The sequence below is a fragment of the Pezoporus occidentalis genome, unplaced genomic scaffold, assembly GCF_034315485.1.
Source record: "Pezoporus occidentalis ecotype Australia unplaced genomic scaffold, CSIRO_AGI_Poc_V1 ctg327, whole genome shotgun sequence".
Classification (NCBI taxonomy): domain Eukaryota; kingdom Metazoa; phylum Chordata; class Aves; order Psittaciformes; family Psittacidae; genus Pezoporus; species Pezoporus occidentalis.
Window position 1 is genome coordinate 447,647 of NW_026915235.1, and position 16,639 is coordinate 464,285.

General features: G+C 40.7%; 3 protein-coding genes across 8 annotated transcripts in view; 1 reads left to right on the forward strand and 2 right to left on the reverse strand.

The window, feature by feature from the left end:
• The window catches only part of RPL35A (ribosomal protein L35a), a 153,519-nt gene that overhangs the window by 99,919 nt on the left and 36,961 nt on the right, over positions 1-16,639 (reverse strand). The window lies entirely within an intron of this gene.
• FYTTD1 (forty-two-three domain containing 1) lies at positions 1,864-15,574 on the reverse strand. 3 transcript variants are annotated; one of them, XM_062629018.1, is made up of 9 exons: positions 15,449-15,574; positions 11,342-11,473; positions 8,176-8,321; positions 7,260-7,372; positions 6,311-6,407; positions 5,201-5,262; positions 4,259-4,333; positions 3,363-3,489; positions 1,864-2,256 (listed from the first exon to the last, which is right to left on the reverse strand). In XM_062629018.1, the coding sequence occupies exons 2-9, from the start codon at positions 11,418-11,420 to the stop codon at positions 2,161-2,163; spliced, it is 795 nt and encodes a 264-aa protein (XP_062485002.1). In that variant the 5' UTR covers positions 11,421-11,473; positions 15,449-15,574; the 3' UTR covers positions 1,864-2,160. The 3 variants fall into 3 exon arrangements, with proteins under 3 accessions (XP_062485002.1, XP_062485001.1, XP_062485000.1); XM_062629017.1 differs by lacking the exon at positions 15,449-15,574 and adding an exon at positions 14,596-14,737 and having other exon boundaries at positions 1,864-2,252; XM_062629016.1 differs by lacking the exon at positions 15,449-15,574 and adding an exon at positions 14,596-14,737.
• RUBCN (rubicon autophagy regulator) overlaps positions 14,756-16,639 on the forward strand; it is a 32,621-nt gene continuing 30,737 nt past the window's right edge. For all 4 annotated transcript variants that reach the window (XM_062629011.1, XM_062629012.1, XM_062629014.1 and 1 more), the window contains exon 1: positions 14,756-14,937. In XM_062629011.1, the coding sequence (XP_062484995.1) occupies positions 14,756-14,937 (182 nt within the window). The remainder of the gene's footprint in view (positions 14,938-16,639) is intronic.

Here is a 16,639-nt window from a genome sequence, read left to right on the forward strand (position 1 = left end):
TTCAGAACATTTAATAAGAATCTAATTATTAAGAACCCCTTGAAGGATATCACAAAATTCACATAACCAATATACTGCTTAGGTAGTTATAACAGGAACAAGACAATATGAAACCTGTAACTTTTTATTAAAAAAAAAAAAAAATTAACAGCTTCAGAATAGATCCAATGTAATAACTTCTCTGAAAAATACCAAAAGGTATAGTGTAACACATCTTCTCATTAAATACAAACTAGCATTTTTTGATGCACTGCATCAGTGTTTTGCATCTATGTTGATGCAAAAAAAATGTTATTTTCGTTGCATCCTGGCACATCAAAGAAAGTATACACTGAAACAGGGTGACTGACAACACTTTATCTACTCCAATTCTAACAGTGGGACATTTTTTAAAAAACCCAATTTCCTACTAGTAATTAAGAGAAAAAAAACAAAACCCAACCAACCCTTAACACCATTACAATTAGTTTGCTTCTCCTAAGGTATATTTTTCAACATTAAAAATAAGGGTTTAAGTACTATATAGTATCAGGATGCACTCTTGACTTTAAAACTGCTATACAAAAGCCCTTCTAATGTCAAATGTTCTTCAACATTGAAGTTCCTGGTAAATGTCAGTTAACTTGGAATTTGAGACAAAAATGCAAGGAAACCAACTCTAAGAAGGCAAATGTAAGTTCCTGAAGAACAATAAAAGGAATTAAACCCACTTCAAACACTGAACATTTCTGGATACAGCAAGCCAGTTGTTCTTTTGCCTGACTGTACCTAAATCTCATTGCTATAGAACACTGTTAAGTTCCTGATCTGGAAGCAATTCTGAACAGGTGCCTCAGTTTTATGGATCATACAAATTCAGACTGAGGATGCCCCAGCTGTTACCATCCTGCAGATCATGATGCACAAAGCTAAACGTAAAGCAACAACTACATGGTCCTGGCTTAACGCATTGCATGTGCTGGCAAACCGAAGGCTTTCTTCCAGCAACATTCCCCAGTTCCAGACAATTTTAAGATATCTGACCACTTCTGATCAGCTTCACGTCTTTCCTCTCTTTGGTATACACAAACAAGTGCCATTAGATTGCTTGCCTCTGGCTATTTCCAAGAGCCAGAGAAAACCCTCTGGGGCAAGGAATGCAAAATGAGAATCCTGTGTCTGGGGAGGATAAGGAATTCTACCATACCACTGGCTTTCTGGTGCATGGTTGCATTTATTCCTATGTAATTCAAAATTTCAAAGTTATTGCATTAAATTTGTGAAAAAGGTTACAAAAAGAAACAGCAAAAGTTTAAGAAAAAATAGGAGACAGACATACTCCATTTACAGAGGAGGATAATGAGATTAAGCTATTTGTAATATAAATTACTCTCATACTGCCTGTGCAGTATTCCTCCACTGCAATCTGGACCACTTTTAAGGATAAGAGTAGAATAGTCTCCATCCCAATTTCATATTTTGGATATCTCAACTAACAGCTTTATTTGTGAAAGTGAGGATGAAAAACATGTAGTTTTCAAGAAAGGAAAAAACCTGAACTTCAAAACCACAAAGAAATCCAACCAATGCTCCCATAAAAAAATGCCACTACATCACTACCGAAGTATTCATGGACTGAGGCTCTGTGCCAAACTGCAGCCCACAGGGAAGTTTACAAGCAGTCCCTAAAAAACCCTAAAATGGGGTTTGCAATGAAACATACAACCTTTCTTGTGACAGAGGGGTCAAAGAATAGACACTGAGCACTCCTAAATAAAAAAAAAACAAAACCAAAAAGAAAATCCAAACAAAAACAACAACAAGAAAAAAAAAAACAACACAACCCAAATCAAACAAATAAACAAAAAACAAAAACAAAACAAAAAACTTTTAAGATTTTTGTATTTTGGTTACAAGAACCAAAATCAGTGTTTGTTGTCAGCTGGGCCACAGAATCCTTTCCAGCCAGGTGATGGTGCCACTCCAGCAGATCAGTTTCCCCACTTTCCCCCTCTCAGGACAGCATGTCTTTTACTATTCAAAGTAATAAAGAGAGAAAACTCTTGCCACCATCTCAGCATGAAGTCCAGAGAATTTCAGTGATGTGTGCTGTATACTTCTGCCCACTTCTATCTCCATTTCTTAGGTAGGTGAGATCAGTGCTCAAGTCCATCTGTCAGGTTAGCCCACTGTTACAAAACGGCTCCCTTTGTTCTGAGACAGTGCTGTTCTTTGTTCCTTCAGGATCCCGAAACGTTCGTTCAACGTTATCCCTGTCTGAGAAATAAAATAATTTAACTATAGTCTTAAAAAACATTAGGTTAATTTAATCAAAGTAAGAGAGGCAACAATATTTTTTTCCACTCATTCTGTATCATCACGCGATTTCTTAATAGCCTCACTTGGATAAAAAAATGGTTTGATTTGATTTCATCATTTCCCCACACCATTTAAAAATCAGATTGGACTATACATCAAGAGCTAGCATTTCTCATTTCTCAGAATTCACTAAAACCACATGGTACACAATGTCAAGACAATGTCTGCTCAAAATACTGCAAGTTAAATTGAGGACGGACAGACTGAAAGCGGGAACTTCCACTAAACTAATTTTCCCCACATAGTTTCCATGCAACTTCAACAAATGCAGCAATTTAACTACGTTAATGCAGGGCTGCTTTCCAGTCCATCCATCTGATGCAGTAGACTGGAGTCTAGTCCAAAAGTTCAATTAATGTTACAGTATACTAGTAGGCCTTTTTTACCATACTGCTTATTTATGGAAGGAAAAAATCCAGTCTGATGCCCTGAGCCCATGTATTTTTCTACAGCTGGCAAGAAGGAGCCAATTACAAAAGCAGCATCTAACGGTCACCCTGTAAGAATTCTTTCAATGATAGAAGCAAGATTTCTGCACCAAATCATCTGTCATCATGAAACTTGTGAAAAATTGTCCATCTTTAAGCGTTTACATCATTACATTTGATTTTTTTCCCCTAGATGCATAGCAAAAGTTGCTTTATAAATTCAGCTGCTGGGGTTCTATGCAGGTTACACAACTGAAAACAACTCATCCCTGAATTATGCACAGTTGCTGATTCAAGCACTGCGGGAACACAAGAAGGCTTTTAGAAATATTCAACATTTTAAATCCCATTTAAAACATGTGAGCACACAAGACATGAACTAGATGAACAGGAACAGTGAGTTTAGTTACTTGTATGAAGTTACATAGCAAGTTAGTGAAAGAACTGGAAGTGGAAACAAGTAGTCACTAGTTCCCTCTTCCTGTCACTAGTGAGTCTAGGTGGAAAGTGCCTGGCTCACTGGCTTTCATCTGTCTTGAAACTGTTTCCACAGTTAAGCAATGAAAATGCATTTACCTGTTTTCCAACACTATTAATATCAAACTGCAATGGAACCCCTTTGGGAATCTTCTTCTCTTCAGATTGGTCCCTCTTCATCAGAAATGGTGGCACAGGAGTACGAGTTAATCGCAATTTTGGGGAACTGTGAAAGAAGAATGGTACAAAGGACAGAGTGAATATATGTTTTATGTAGTAAAACCTTAATGCTGATAGATGTATGAATTTTTCATCAAGCCATTCGATCAGAGTAGCTGAATAGCTGAAAGGTACAAATTCAAGAAGGTAAAAGTTCATGCAGAACTATAAAAAGGTACCATTTGTTACTGTAATCAGATAGCGAGTGTCATGACAGGAAGTAATCTTTTACCTCTCACTCCTTCTGACAAACACATAATTTGGAGTTAAGGATTCCCGTAAATACAAAAAGAATTAAAATGCTACTAATGCAAAAGGCTACTTTAAAATAAAACACCTCATGAAACAACAGTACCATCAACTTCCTAAAGACAAAGACAGTAATGCTTTCCTTAAGCACAATTCCAGAACTATTTTTATGAATCACAGAGGAACTATTACCATCACTCATCAACTAGATGCTCATTCCTTTTCACACAAAACAGCTGCAATACAATCTGATTGGGAAGAGACAGACAAGGTGAAAATTTACCAGCCCGCCACTCTTTGAGTCTATACACAACATCAAGCTCCTAACTGGGATACGTCTAGTTAAATCCAGCTGTGATATTATTCAGTGTTCAGAAACACTCAGAGGGGTGCCAGACTTAAAGTTTTCTCAAGAAGCTGTGACCTTGAGGTCATCTGAAATACTACCTGCAAGGAACTTGCTGAATGGCCCAGACCAGCAATTTTGGTTAAGCTAAAAACATTTCAGAACTTTTTTGAAAACTCACATTGGGGTTATGATGGCTCCTGGGTTGTCAATAGACACAGTCAGAATCCCTCCAGTTGTGGTAGAAGTTCGCCATCTAGATGGAAAACACAGAAGTCACTTACAAAAAAATACAGAAATTTAAGTCAGAATATCTTTAAATGTGCATCCAAAACACTGGGCTAGTAAAGAACGTGCAAGCTTTCAAAATATAGGGCAGTGCAAAGACCACATGCAGTCGAACAATCTACAAGAAGTTTGGCTATTGATTCTTTTATCTTTTACACTCTCTAAACCTATGCAGGTGAGTGCTACATTACACACTGGCAAGGTGTACTAGAACTGCAGCACTGACTGAAATGTTGTGGTGTTGTTTTTTTAAAAAAATATTCCATTTCCTTGTCACAGATGGGACTAAAATGGTGCTCACAGCAAATCAAACAGGTGACAGATTCAGGTCTGTGGCATACACTGCTTACTCAGCCTGTTGTGTTACCAATAAAGTTGTGAAGAGCCTAGCAAGCATGGAACAATATGGGAAGAATATGTGTGGGGAGAGTTGAGTGTCCACCTGTGACCTGCTTTGTTTATTTCCAAACTGTTTCATAGGCTTATATGTGTACTCAATAAAATGGAAATTACATTAAGAGATCAGGAGAACACTAACATTTGATTTTTTATTTACAGTCTATGCAGTATTCACAAGTGGTAGACTACTCTGATCCTCTGAAGCTCCCTCTTTCCCCTTTATTCCTGTAAATGTCTTAAGCAAAACCAAACTCCTCCTGGTTAAATTAGAATATAATTTAGGAAATAACTGAGAATAGGGGAAGGATCACTGTCACTCAGTTGATATGCATACAGGGTAAAAGAAAAACCATTCAATTATCATAACCCGGAAGGCAGAGCTAAAATGAGACTCGTACCAGTAACTAAACTGAAGTTTTACAAATTACATACTTACTGACGACTTCTCTTTACTATCTGATTATCAAGATCATCTGTTGACTGCACTTGGGCTTGTACCTGAAAACACATCAACAGACACTGGATTTGAATACTGTTTCGACTCCTATTTTAGCAGCTGGAAATAGAGAAGTTCAAAAACAGAAGTTTAAAACCATTTGTACACTCTGGACAAAAACAGCTGCATTTTCACAGGGACTTTAAAGACCTACCCTATCTATCCTAAAAAATAACTATCCTATTACCCTTGCAAGACACTGGAAAGAACTTAAGAACACAATGATTTTATACAAAACTGTTAATGACAGTAACTTCACCAATAAAAAGATGGAAACATTTTGGAAGACTATGTCAGCAAACATATGCTGTATCAAGATACACCAAAACCTTACGAGGCCAGTGAGAAAAACCTAGTTAGCTCCTAATCTGATCAATGTTAACATACATAATATCCAATACACACTCACAGCTGTTTTAAAGGACTTTTGTTTTATTTTTCTTCCTCCTGACCCTGTCTGTAATTCTACAATCTGTGTGGCTGGAATACAGCAGCTACTTACAGTCACAACAATGGCAGATATAGAATGAGGGCAAACTGAAAACACCATTTATCATTCACTGCACACTCTCTGTTCTCTTGATCTTATTCAAAATAACTTAAAAAAAAAATAAAATCCTTAAGTAACTAACAACTCAAACAACAAAAATAAATAACCTCATGTAACTAATCCTCCCCCAACCATAATCAGATTCTAAAATATGCTTCTCCTATATTCACCTGAAAGCAACTTTTGAAAGCTGCAAAGTGCTAACATTGACCTTTTAAAAGGAAAAATTAATACTCTGCAACCATCCTCAAACACTAATGAGTTCCATGCCCCTCTGAACAATCCAGTTACACTGGAACAGGAAGCAATACTCAGTAGATTACAGTAACTAAAGGCAACAAGTACACTTCCCTAGAAGAACCGGTAGTTATTTCCTAACCCACCTGAAGTTTCTACTCAGATCTAACATTCAAAGTCAGTTCATTAATACCAGTGTTATAGGTTAGTTTAGAACCTGAGGCACTTTCTTTGTTATTGTCATTTTCAGTGATTTTTATTACCTTCAGGCCCCTTCTAAACAGGAAAGTTGCTTGACGAGTCTCTTTCTGCTGATTTAGTTTGTTTCCAATTCTGGCAAAAGCTGACAACGCATTATTCCTGTAATATTTATTAAAATATAGTTATTAAAGGCTCCACAGGTAACATCTTGGAGCAACTACAGTGTATGAGAGGAAAGTGCCAAATACAACCTTAAGGACACCTGCAATGCTGCCTCTTTGAGGCGGAACATTTCAATTGCAGTAAGCTTTGCCTCGATCAGGAACAAAACACAGTACTCATACAGGGGAAAAAAATACTCCTGCTGCACAGAAGCCTAGTACTATTATGTCATAGGACAGTATGGTTATTAGCTCAGTTCTGTACTTCACTCGGTATCCTCCAGCACTTTAAACATTGCTGATTAGATGAAAACCAAGAAGCAACTTGATTTGTATAAAGAAAGTTTGTTAACAGTTTCCACAATAAAGTCACTCAGTGAAAATTTTCATCATGGACACCAGTTAAAATGCAGTTTATAACAGACATGTTAATTCCAGCACAAGCAAAAAATGCAATAGGTTCTATGAAACTGAAGATGGCACCAGCTTCCACAAAGGTATTTTCTTTAGGAAGTTCACTAAACCATGGCTATCACTTCAAAGCTACTAAAATCCGTACTGGCCATTTCAGTATAGGCTGCCTATGACTTAAATGAAGGCAGTATGCTAGGTGCTCACAAACACAGGTATTCCTGAGTGTTTTACATGGTAATAAAATATCTGGCTTTGTATTGGGATGCTGTTTGTTCCATGCTTGGCTTCTAGATTTGTAGAACTTCACATACATGGCAGTCTTGACCGTATTACTACTGCTGGTATCTACCATCTTCTCTTTGACTCACTCCTATCAAGCAAGACTCCCTATGGGAAGTTGGCAAGGAGAGTTCAGAAAGCAGACTTGGTATTTTACCTTCTGTTTAGCAGGGCATGCCTCCTTAGGGCTGGAGCTTGTTTTCTCTGCATTTCAGATTGTCTCCGCAGGTTTGTTTTCTTTTTCAAAACTGGGTAATACCGCTGTGCATTCTTAAAAACCAACAAATATATATAGCATGCATGTACTGCATACACACAAACATTTCTCCTTCAATTCCCATTTACAAACTGCATATAGAATACATTTAGCCTATCCTACCTTTTGCAGCCTACTACAATTTGAAAACAACTTCTACACTTTCATGAATTCTATATTCCACTCATTACCGGGGGGGGGGGGGGTGGTGGTGGTGTGTGTGTGAGGGGGGAATCAACACAAAACCCCCAAAGCTCGGCAGTTACTTTTTAATTCCTGTATTTCCCCGAACTGACAAAGTACACACTTCACACATCTTTAAAAATGATTTTTCTTCACAAATGCAAAAGCAGTCCCTGTTCTACAATATTGAATGAGATGGAGCAGGCACCAATGCACTGGAGGAGTGCAGAAGAGGCAGCCTACGGATGGAGTGATGTATTTTGCAAAAGCTTCCATTTTTGTAACAGGCACATGCTTAACACCTGCATTTTGGTTGAATCACTGCAATGCAAAGGCAAGAAATCCTATTAAGTAAGCTTTTCTCATAAAAATACAGTAACTACCTCCATACTTGCACAATATACATCTGTACTTCAACTTTAATGACTTCCAACCTAGTTTAGAGTTAAAAGTTTCAAACCTAGTCATTAACCACTCCCTTTAAAACAAGGAAGAACTCAGCTAACACATTCGTAATTTAATAAAAATTTGCACCAGATTGCCTCCATTTTCTATTCAGCAGCACTCTTCTGAAGACACTATGCTTCGTGTTTTAATCTGTTCTTAAATAAACCACTAGAACTGCATTAATTACCTTCTCACTAAGTGGCTGCCTGTTCAGAGGACTAATTCCTTTGCGTGAACCCATTGCTTTCTTGGCTGCCAAGCCAGTTACAACTCCATAAGAACGCTTCTTCCCTGCTATCTTCTTTCTGCGTCCCAAACGATTTATACCATAACCTGCAACAAATATGGAGAGTTCAACAATCCTTATTGAAAGAAAAAGCTTATTGCTTTACAATGCTACACCGGCAATGGAAGTTATTTGGCTGCACACTTGAAGCCCTTAGAGCAGAAGCTATCATTACACTCAAAGACAATTTGGTCATTCAGTTATTCTAGCAGGTTTGGCCCAAGCTCTAGCACAAGAATAATCAGCTTCTCATACAGATCCTAGTGTTGCTTTAGTTCATTTCATTAATTTCTGCTGAAAATCTGTTATTTGACATGCCTACAGGGATGACTTAGTCATTCTGGCATAGAAAAATACCAAAATACTAAAAAACGGAATTTCATTAAGTGCTGAATAACACAAAAGCAAACCAAAACAAAACCCCAGCTGCCTACCCATTTAGCAAACTTTAAATTACCAGTTTAATTTAAAAGGGAAAAAAAAGGCAACTTCAAAGCTTATTTATTTACATCAGTGGTTCCCAAGACATGACTTTAAAAAAAAAGAACATAGCAATTGGCCCACAAAACCATACTAAGCAGCATATGAATGACATCACATTTAAAGTGTTTTCAATCAGAAGTCTGCACAGCAGTTCAGATAAAACTGAGAATTAAACCAGTCTTTGAATATAAAAGGCTTGTAAGTTTGAGGTCTGTAGTATAAACACCTCAAATCTCCAGTTACAAGGCTTTGGTTAACCCTGTCTGGAGCCATTTAACTTCACATTATGAATACAGACCATGTTTTAGTTTTATCCCCAAGTATCATCCCCCCTAAAACCTCAGACCTCGAGAAAGTAAGACTAAGGTGTCAGCTTAACAGCAACAGACACATCTAGATTTGACATATCTGACTTCATAGCATCGATAATAAATCTGTGCTTCTCCATGAGACATGAGCTGTCACATGAGGTTAGCCATCGATCAGAACCCAGCTTTGATAAGTCTGCCATGGCGAAGCTGCTACGTACCTGCATTTTGTGGGTGGTTAGCAAATGCTTTTCAAATAGAAAAACAGAGAAACAGGGTTACTTTGGCTAAAAAGGACCTTATAAGCTCTCTGGACCAAACTCTGCTCAAATGAATGACAACCTCTAAGTTAGCTCAGGCTGCACAGGTTTTGTGCACCTGCATTTTCTGTATCACCAATGACAACCTTTATTTATATGAACAATGTTCCTCTCTCTGTTTCTTCCACCAAAAGCTGAAAAGACTCCCAGCTCAAGTTCCTCGCTTCTTTCCAGAGAGTTTGGCAGATGATTCTAAAACCACAAGGAATTGAATGCTGCTGACCATCTGTGGTTTCCATTGCTGTCCACAAACAACACAGGATTTGCTACTTATCAGAATAGCTTCAATGGCAATGGAGCAGCAACAAATCTATTGGTCATAAGCTACTAATAACTAAACTGCTCAGAAGAACTATTCAATTATACCTTCTGCTCAAAAAACAATATAAAAGAGGTTTGCTTTCAAATGAAAATGTGTGGAGCTGTACAAGGGAGAGAAGTTAAAGCTGAAGAAGTTAAAGAAGTTCACAATGTTTCAGCATGTCATGAATCTGGCAATTTAAAGAAAAAAAAAAGAAAGAAAAAAAAAAAGAAAAAAAAGTCATCTTTTTCCTAGAAAAAGGGCAGGCAAGGAAAGAAGGTCCCAAGAGAGAAAAGTAACTGCCAAGACAGTTGTATTTAGTTTAGTATCTGCAGCTCAAGTTCCTCCTAAAATTCCAAATTCTATTACTTGCTTCTTTTGTGACCCTTCAGATCACAATTGCTTTTAACAACCGCAGCCATAAATAGAAGCCTCCACATTTGATAATCTGCAACTTAAATTCACTTACACGCTTCACCTACACAAGTAATTTTACACTCAGGCTGACAGATGCAAGATATTTTCCTGCAGTCACCAATCTACTGAAGACGCACAAGTAACACTGCCATGTTGGCCTGTATAAAAACCAAACTTCCTCTGAGCCCTGATCAACACAACACTGCACTGATCCCCAAAGATATTTGTGTCTAAGATGCTAGCAACAAGCTGTTGCTTCAACAAACATTAAGCAAGACAACGATAAAATGGGGATCACTGAATACACCAGACAGATGCGTTGTTTTAAATGAATGTTACTGAGCAAGAAATTACATATATTAAACACTTAATTAGCCCGTATTGAGGTGGTCAGCTTTCTGATTAGACAGTACTCTTCCATATTTTGATAATCCAGAGCTAAACAGATACTTTGAAATATTAAATATAAGCAAAACCAGTTTATACTTCAAGCAAGTTCTGGGCATGTCTGGACTAAAACCTGGGAATCATCTGAGGATATGACTTCTGTTTATCTGTTACTCAGGGAATCTACAGTAAAGCTATTATTGTGCGCTTTGCCTCTTCTCACTCCCTGCCTATTTGTATTTCTATATTCCATTGTAGAAACACTGGCTTAAGAAGGCTGACAAGGTTCTTCTTCTCCATCCCAAACTCTTAACAAAGCCAATTCAGACAGTCTACACTACACATTTATGCATCCCAGACCCAGTGTTACAGTCTGCAGTAACAGGTGTTTTAGGGAGACCTGCTAAGAGAATTCTTCTTAGCAAATATAAATATGCTGGCTCTGTTGCACAAAGCTCTGAGCTCTGGCAAGTCCTCCGTATTTCCTAATATGAAGGCATTGGCATAAGCACTCTTCCTATTCATTTCTGAGAAAGGACAAAGTATCAACACCATTTCCAAAATTAAAATAAATAAATTACTAAAAAAAAAAAAAAAAGCAAGCCAATCCTTCCTCAAGTCAGAGTCCCTCAAGCACCTAAGTTCCCTTTGGGCCAAACATGTCAATGACTTTCTCACACTGAACCAAAACCAAACATAAATGGGTCACAAAGAAGTCAATTATAATCAAAATTGCATATAATAGTATTTGAAAGACACCTGAATTGACCAGGGCAATCCCCACATTTCATTAGGTTACATTTCACCTCAAAAAACAAATTGTGCATCTAGATCATGTTTGGCATACACACCTTTCTGCTGTTGGGTTCCCCACTTAGAGCCTGGTGCCCTGAACTGTCGAGTTTGATTCTGCTGAAGCCCTCTTTTCATTTTGGGAGAATATTGCTTTCTCTCTTCTTTCTTGTTCAGTTTAATTATATCATCTGTAAGAAGAAAATAAAAATTTTATGTCCTGCAGACACGTTCCAGTTCTGAAGAAAAAACCCTCACAGCTTGGAGTCACGGGAAACAGACCAGTTAATCCTGCAAAGCCAGCGCATACAAGTTATGGTTCCAGAAACATTATCACCAGAAAACACCCAATCCCTGTTAGTCTTATTATAAGACTTGCTTTATAATATAATGACCTAGCAAAAGAGAAGTGGTTGCATACCTCCAGAAAATCCAGGCTTGAAAGATGATGGTATTCAGCCCATCATTAAATTTTAAACTGAATGACTCCATTATTTTTTGTATACCTTTAAAGAAAAGATAATTCCATCTCACACCCAGACTTTGAAGAGTCCATACAGTCAGTTCAAGCCTTAGTTCTTCCACATAAAGTTAGTTAAGAAAAACCACATAAGAGAGAACTGAGCCTATCAGTTATCTTCCTATGTTCACCGAGGTTAAGATGAAGGGAAAAAAAGCAAGCAAGATTTCTCCCTCCCCAGGTTATCTGCAATGCAAAGCAATCATCAACCTACTGTCCAGGGAAACAATGTTGAACAAATTATTAATCTGTTTCAGAATAAGTGTAAGATAATACACAGATGAAAAGTGAACAGCAGGTCTGTCAAGTGCAAATCATGCCACACCAATTGGATTTTCTTCACTGATCTGGTAGGAGATAAGAGTAAAGCAACAGATGTAGCATGTTTCTATTTGACTGTTAGCTTGTTCACAGAAATACCATAAAGGAAGATGTCAATTACATTTATTGCATCTAGATCATGGGAGCAGCACAACTGATAAACATATTGTTTCAACAGGGAGCTACCACAAACATGTGGAAATGCTTTTCTGAGCCAGGGAGAGATGGGAACAGGGTTACTGTGTTTAACAGAGTTCAAATGGACTTGGACAGGGTAAAACAGATCACAACATAGTTATCCAATGGTTTCTATCCTGCTGAAGTAAAGCTAAGAGGAAATTAGCTTACTTTGCTGCAAAAATGACTGAATGTTCAGAAGAGTCCTAGCAGGACAAGGAATACCAATACAGGTCACTCAGGGTTTGATTGCTCCAAAATCTTTTTTACCAAACGGACCATCCAAGCAGCTCTACCCTCTTTATATGACAAAGGAAACCAAAGCCACTTCAAAATGACAGAAACTGTCACTGCCAACAGCAGTACTCAACCAGGAGCTTTAGTCAAACACAGCACCATTAATAAAGTGATGTTAAATAAAAACTAAAACTTCCAAAACTGTTAGAGCAGAGTATGTACCTGAGATACAAAACCTCCACGTTCAGAGAGCACGGATCCTTGCTTCAGCTTCTCTGTTCCATCTTAAATGCCTTTTTTGCAAGTTAGCTATTGCTGCACACAGGGTTGTAAGTTTTTTTTAAACTTTAGAACTTAAGTTTCAGCTACTCTCTTATTTGGGAAAACGAAGGATATCTGAGAAATGTATCAAACTGGAAGGTTAGCTTCAGATGAGTTGCACATAACACATTCCCAACAAAACAGGTTTAATCTTTACTGCTACATGAGAAAATACTCAATGTTACATCTAGATTTTAAGATTACACAGATTAATGTGACATTTTCTTATTCTGTATCACAGAGAGGTGGGACAGCCTCTCATCTTTCCTTACACAAGCCCACGCAGCTTTGACCTGCGGAAAGTAGTGATGGATGTCACAGTTCTCATGCAAGCTACCCTTGCATCTGAACAAGTGAAGGGACATACCCACTCACAACAAAACATCACCATGACACCACAACAGTCTGTTGTGATCTGCTATTAATCAGTGTCCAGGACACATAGCAGTAGCTAACCAAAAGGTTAACCTGGCCAAGAAACATTAGAACATATGAAAACATAACCAGCCACTCAGAGTCAGTAACTCTGTTAATCTTGGTAACTTTGAAAATACAGACTCAATGTGCTACAAGTAAAACTAGATTTATATGAATACTGTAATGCTACTCCAGTCAGAAAAACTCAAAACATCACTTCACAAGTCATCTCTATTGCCAAAGCAAAGAATTGCACTGGGCTCTCTACAGAAGGAAAAATTATACAAAACTTATTTTAAGCTGGTTCACAAATGCTAAGTCTACCATTAACAATGTTCACACCACGATTCTTCTGTTTGAAGTGAGTCTCCTGGGAGTATCCACCACCCAACACACTCCAGTAGCATCATGGAACAGTCTTGTAGTGTATAAAAATAAGTTTTCTTTTTTTTTTAATAAAACTACACTGGAACAAGTACTCCAGGAACACACCAAATGTGTCCCCAGCTGTTAAGGGAACTCAGTGCACAAGACCAGACTAGAACTGTTCTGAGATCCCTCTCTGAAATATATATAGTGAGAATGTCAGTTTCTCACAGACACAGCTCTGCAGATCCCTAAGGAGGTTGTGCCACTTCCTAGCACACACAACCAATGGGAGGACAGAAGAGAAAGGAATATATTGCCACAGGAAACTACGTGGTAGACACGACATCACGCTTGATCTGACTGGTAAAGTACTGCAAAGGAGTTACAAAGGAGAGCTGCCATTACCGACTTCCAAACCTGAGAAGAAGGAGTCACAGCCAGCTGAGCGGCAACAAAACCACCCCACCCCTGCAATTATGAACGCTAGGTGAGGTCCTGGAACGCTCCCCAGGGGCCACCCAGCAAAGGGCCCAAGCACCGCAGGGCCTGGCTGGTGCTAACGCACGCAGCACCCCGGGTATTAGGCCTGCTCCGGACACCCAGACGGAACAAAGGGGACCCAACCCGCCGAACCCCGCGCCACCATAGCCAGTGACAGCAACTCCCAGCCCAGAGCCCTGGGAGCTCTGCTGCTCCCTGGGACACAGCCGGGCCTCGCCTCCCGTCCCCGCCACTATGGGTCCCCGAAACAACCTCGCACTCCACCCCCCGCCTCGCTGTAACTGTGATGTGGTCCTGCGCCCCCGCCCGACTTGGCTCCAGCCGCCTCCCTTTGGTCCCACCCCCGCCGGTAACCGACAGAGCCCGTCGGTTTGTGCCGCCCAACCCGGCCGGGGCGGTCGCTTCAGCCCGCGCCCCTCCCCTCTCTCCCCACAGCAGCGCTCTCCTCACCGAGCGACATGTCGATCTTCTCTAGGCTGTCGCTGCTGCCCTTCCGGCCGCCCGCCGCAGCCGAGGACCCGGGAAGCGGCGCCACAGCCCCGAACCCACTCATGGCTGCCCACAGGACCACTGCTGCCTCCCCTTACCGCCTCGGCAGAGCGCTCCACGCATGCGCAGGGTGCGGCCACGCATGCGCCCTTCCCACCCAGGCACCGGTAGTTCACGCGTGCGCAGTAACCTCCCCTCCGCCCAGAGAGCAGACGCCTGCGCCGGGGAGAAGAGCTGCTTCCCCCCTTTCAACCCCTCTTGCCGGGAACTGGCGTGCCGCCCCCTGCCGGCCGGGAGGAGCAGGTACAGGGGAAGAAGGGGATCCGGGCGGGCCGGGCCTCAGACCCCCGCCGCGCCCTTGGAGCTGCCAGCGTCGGCAGCCCGCCCTGCGACTGTCGAGGTGACACTGGCCGCAAGACGGATGGTTCGGAGGCCGCTTGCGAGAGGGTTTCCCCAGGGACAGCGGGTGTCCTTGGGATAGGCGAGCGGCCCCCTGCCGCAGCGGGGTCCGGGGACGCCGGAAGGCTGGTGTCGGGGTGGGTTTGGTCCGACCGGGACCCGGGGCAGATGTGCCACAGTTCGTAAAATCACGGGCTGGCCTAGAGCAGCCAAGTAGCTGAGCACAAGATGCCTTCACCTCCCATCCCACTGCAACTAAGAGAAATACCCTCAGCAGTAAACAGCAAAACCAACACAGTCCAGTTTCTAGTAGAATTATGTTTTCAAATGGCAGGGTTCAAAACATGTTCCCATTTCAAAACATCATGTAAGGCGTAAAATTACTACTTAAGCCGAGAACAGCACGGCTACTGACCTTTCGTTTTCTTTGGGTTCTTTTCAGGGTTATCTTCTCCCACATTTGGTCAGAATCACGATTCAGAAAAATTAACTACTTGGTATTTTTTAGCAAGGAATCTAGTGAAGCCTTTCCCTCCTCCCCTATATATATGCACTGTGCCTACATATAGGCACTGTTGTTGCTGGGTCAACAGCACACACATAGCTAGTGGTCAGTTGGCAGCTGCTGAATGAGCTGCAACAGGGCTGAGTTCTACCTCTTTTACACAGTGGCTCTTTCCTCCTGCAACACTATCTTTGCTAAATCTAACGGATGGCCATTAGCTTTGCAATCTCTACATCTTGCTCATAGCTGGTTGAAATTGGGCAGTGGGTTCCAGAGATAGTAAAGGAAAGAGCAGGTGTGCAAACCGCATGATTGCAGAGACTGCCTTTGGAAGCCAGACAGTAAATGGTGAGAATAGGATCTGTACCCATTTCCCCCACCTGCAGTAGTCACCTGGCATCTCTGCCTGCATCTCCTCGAGTTTTCATCCTGGAGCTGTGCTGAGGCTGCCATTCAAAAACTGATTGCCTTTGCCCTTCAGCTGGTTTTGCAACATGACCCAAGGACAGCTTGTTTTAGGGCTTGACTAACTGCCTCCAGTGCTGCAACTCCAGGGACTATATTGCAAATACCCTTGGACAGGAATAAATATTTCCATACGCATGACTCAGTGCAACAGGGACACTCCTGCATTTCATTAACTGCCCATGTACTTCACATGCTCATTTGATAGAACAAATACTCTGCGGCAAATCCGAGTACCCACAAGCAGCTCCCTGTGTGTGCAGTCTCTGGCACAGCTCTGTCCCATGCTCAGAGGCACCTGTGCCTAAATACCTAAATAATACTAATACCTAATACCTAGTATAAGTACCTAATAATACTAAATGGAGGGCTTTGCTCCTGACTGCAGAAACGGACATCCTTCTTGGAGTTCCATCAAGAAAAGTGAGAATGAGAAGAGAGCTGAGGTTTTCTGGCCACCGCCCTGTGCTGTGCAACAGACTGTTGACAAAGCTTTGCTCTCTCTGCTTATGCTCTTTATGCATCTCTTCCCTTTTAAAACAATGCTAATAACAGCTCTGGATGCTCCTCTTGCTGCTTTCTACTATGTAGAAGTGAATGCCTCAGTTACTGTCACATGGCATCTTCAGCTCTTGA

What these genes read in the sequence shown, in the direction of transcription:
- FYTTD1 (XM_062629016.1), bottom strand. Translation starts at nt 14,698, where the DNA reads ATGAGTGGGTTCGGGGCTGTGGCGCCGCTTCCCGGGTCCTCGGCTGCG. An exon ending in ATAGTAAAGAGAAGTCGTCA is followed by an intron (nt 4,334 to 5,200) that starts GTAAGTATGTAA and finishes TTTTCCATCTAG; the next exon opens with ATGGCGAACTTCTACCACAA. An exon ending in TTAATAGTGTTGGAAAACAG is followed by an intron (nt 2,257 to 3,362) that starts GTAAATGCATTT and finishes TTTATTTCTCAG; the next exon opens with ACAGGGATAACGTTGAACGA.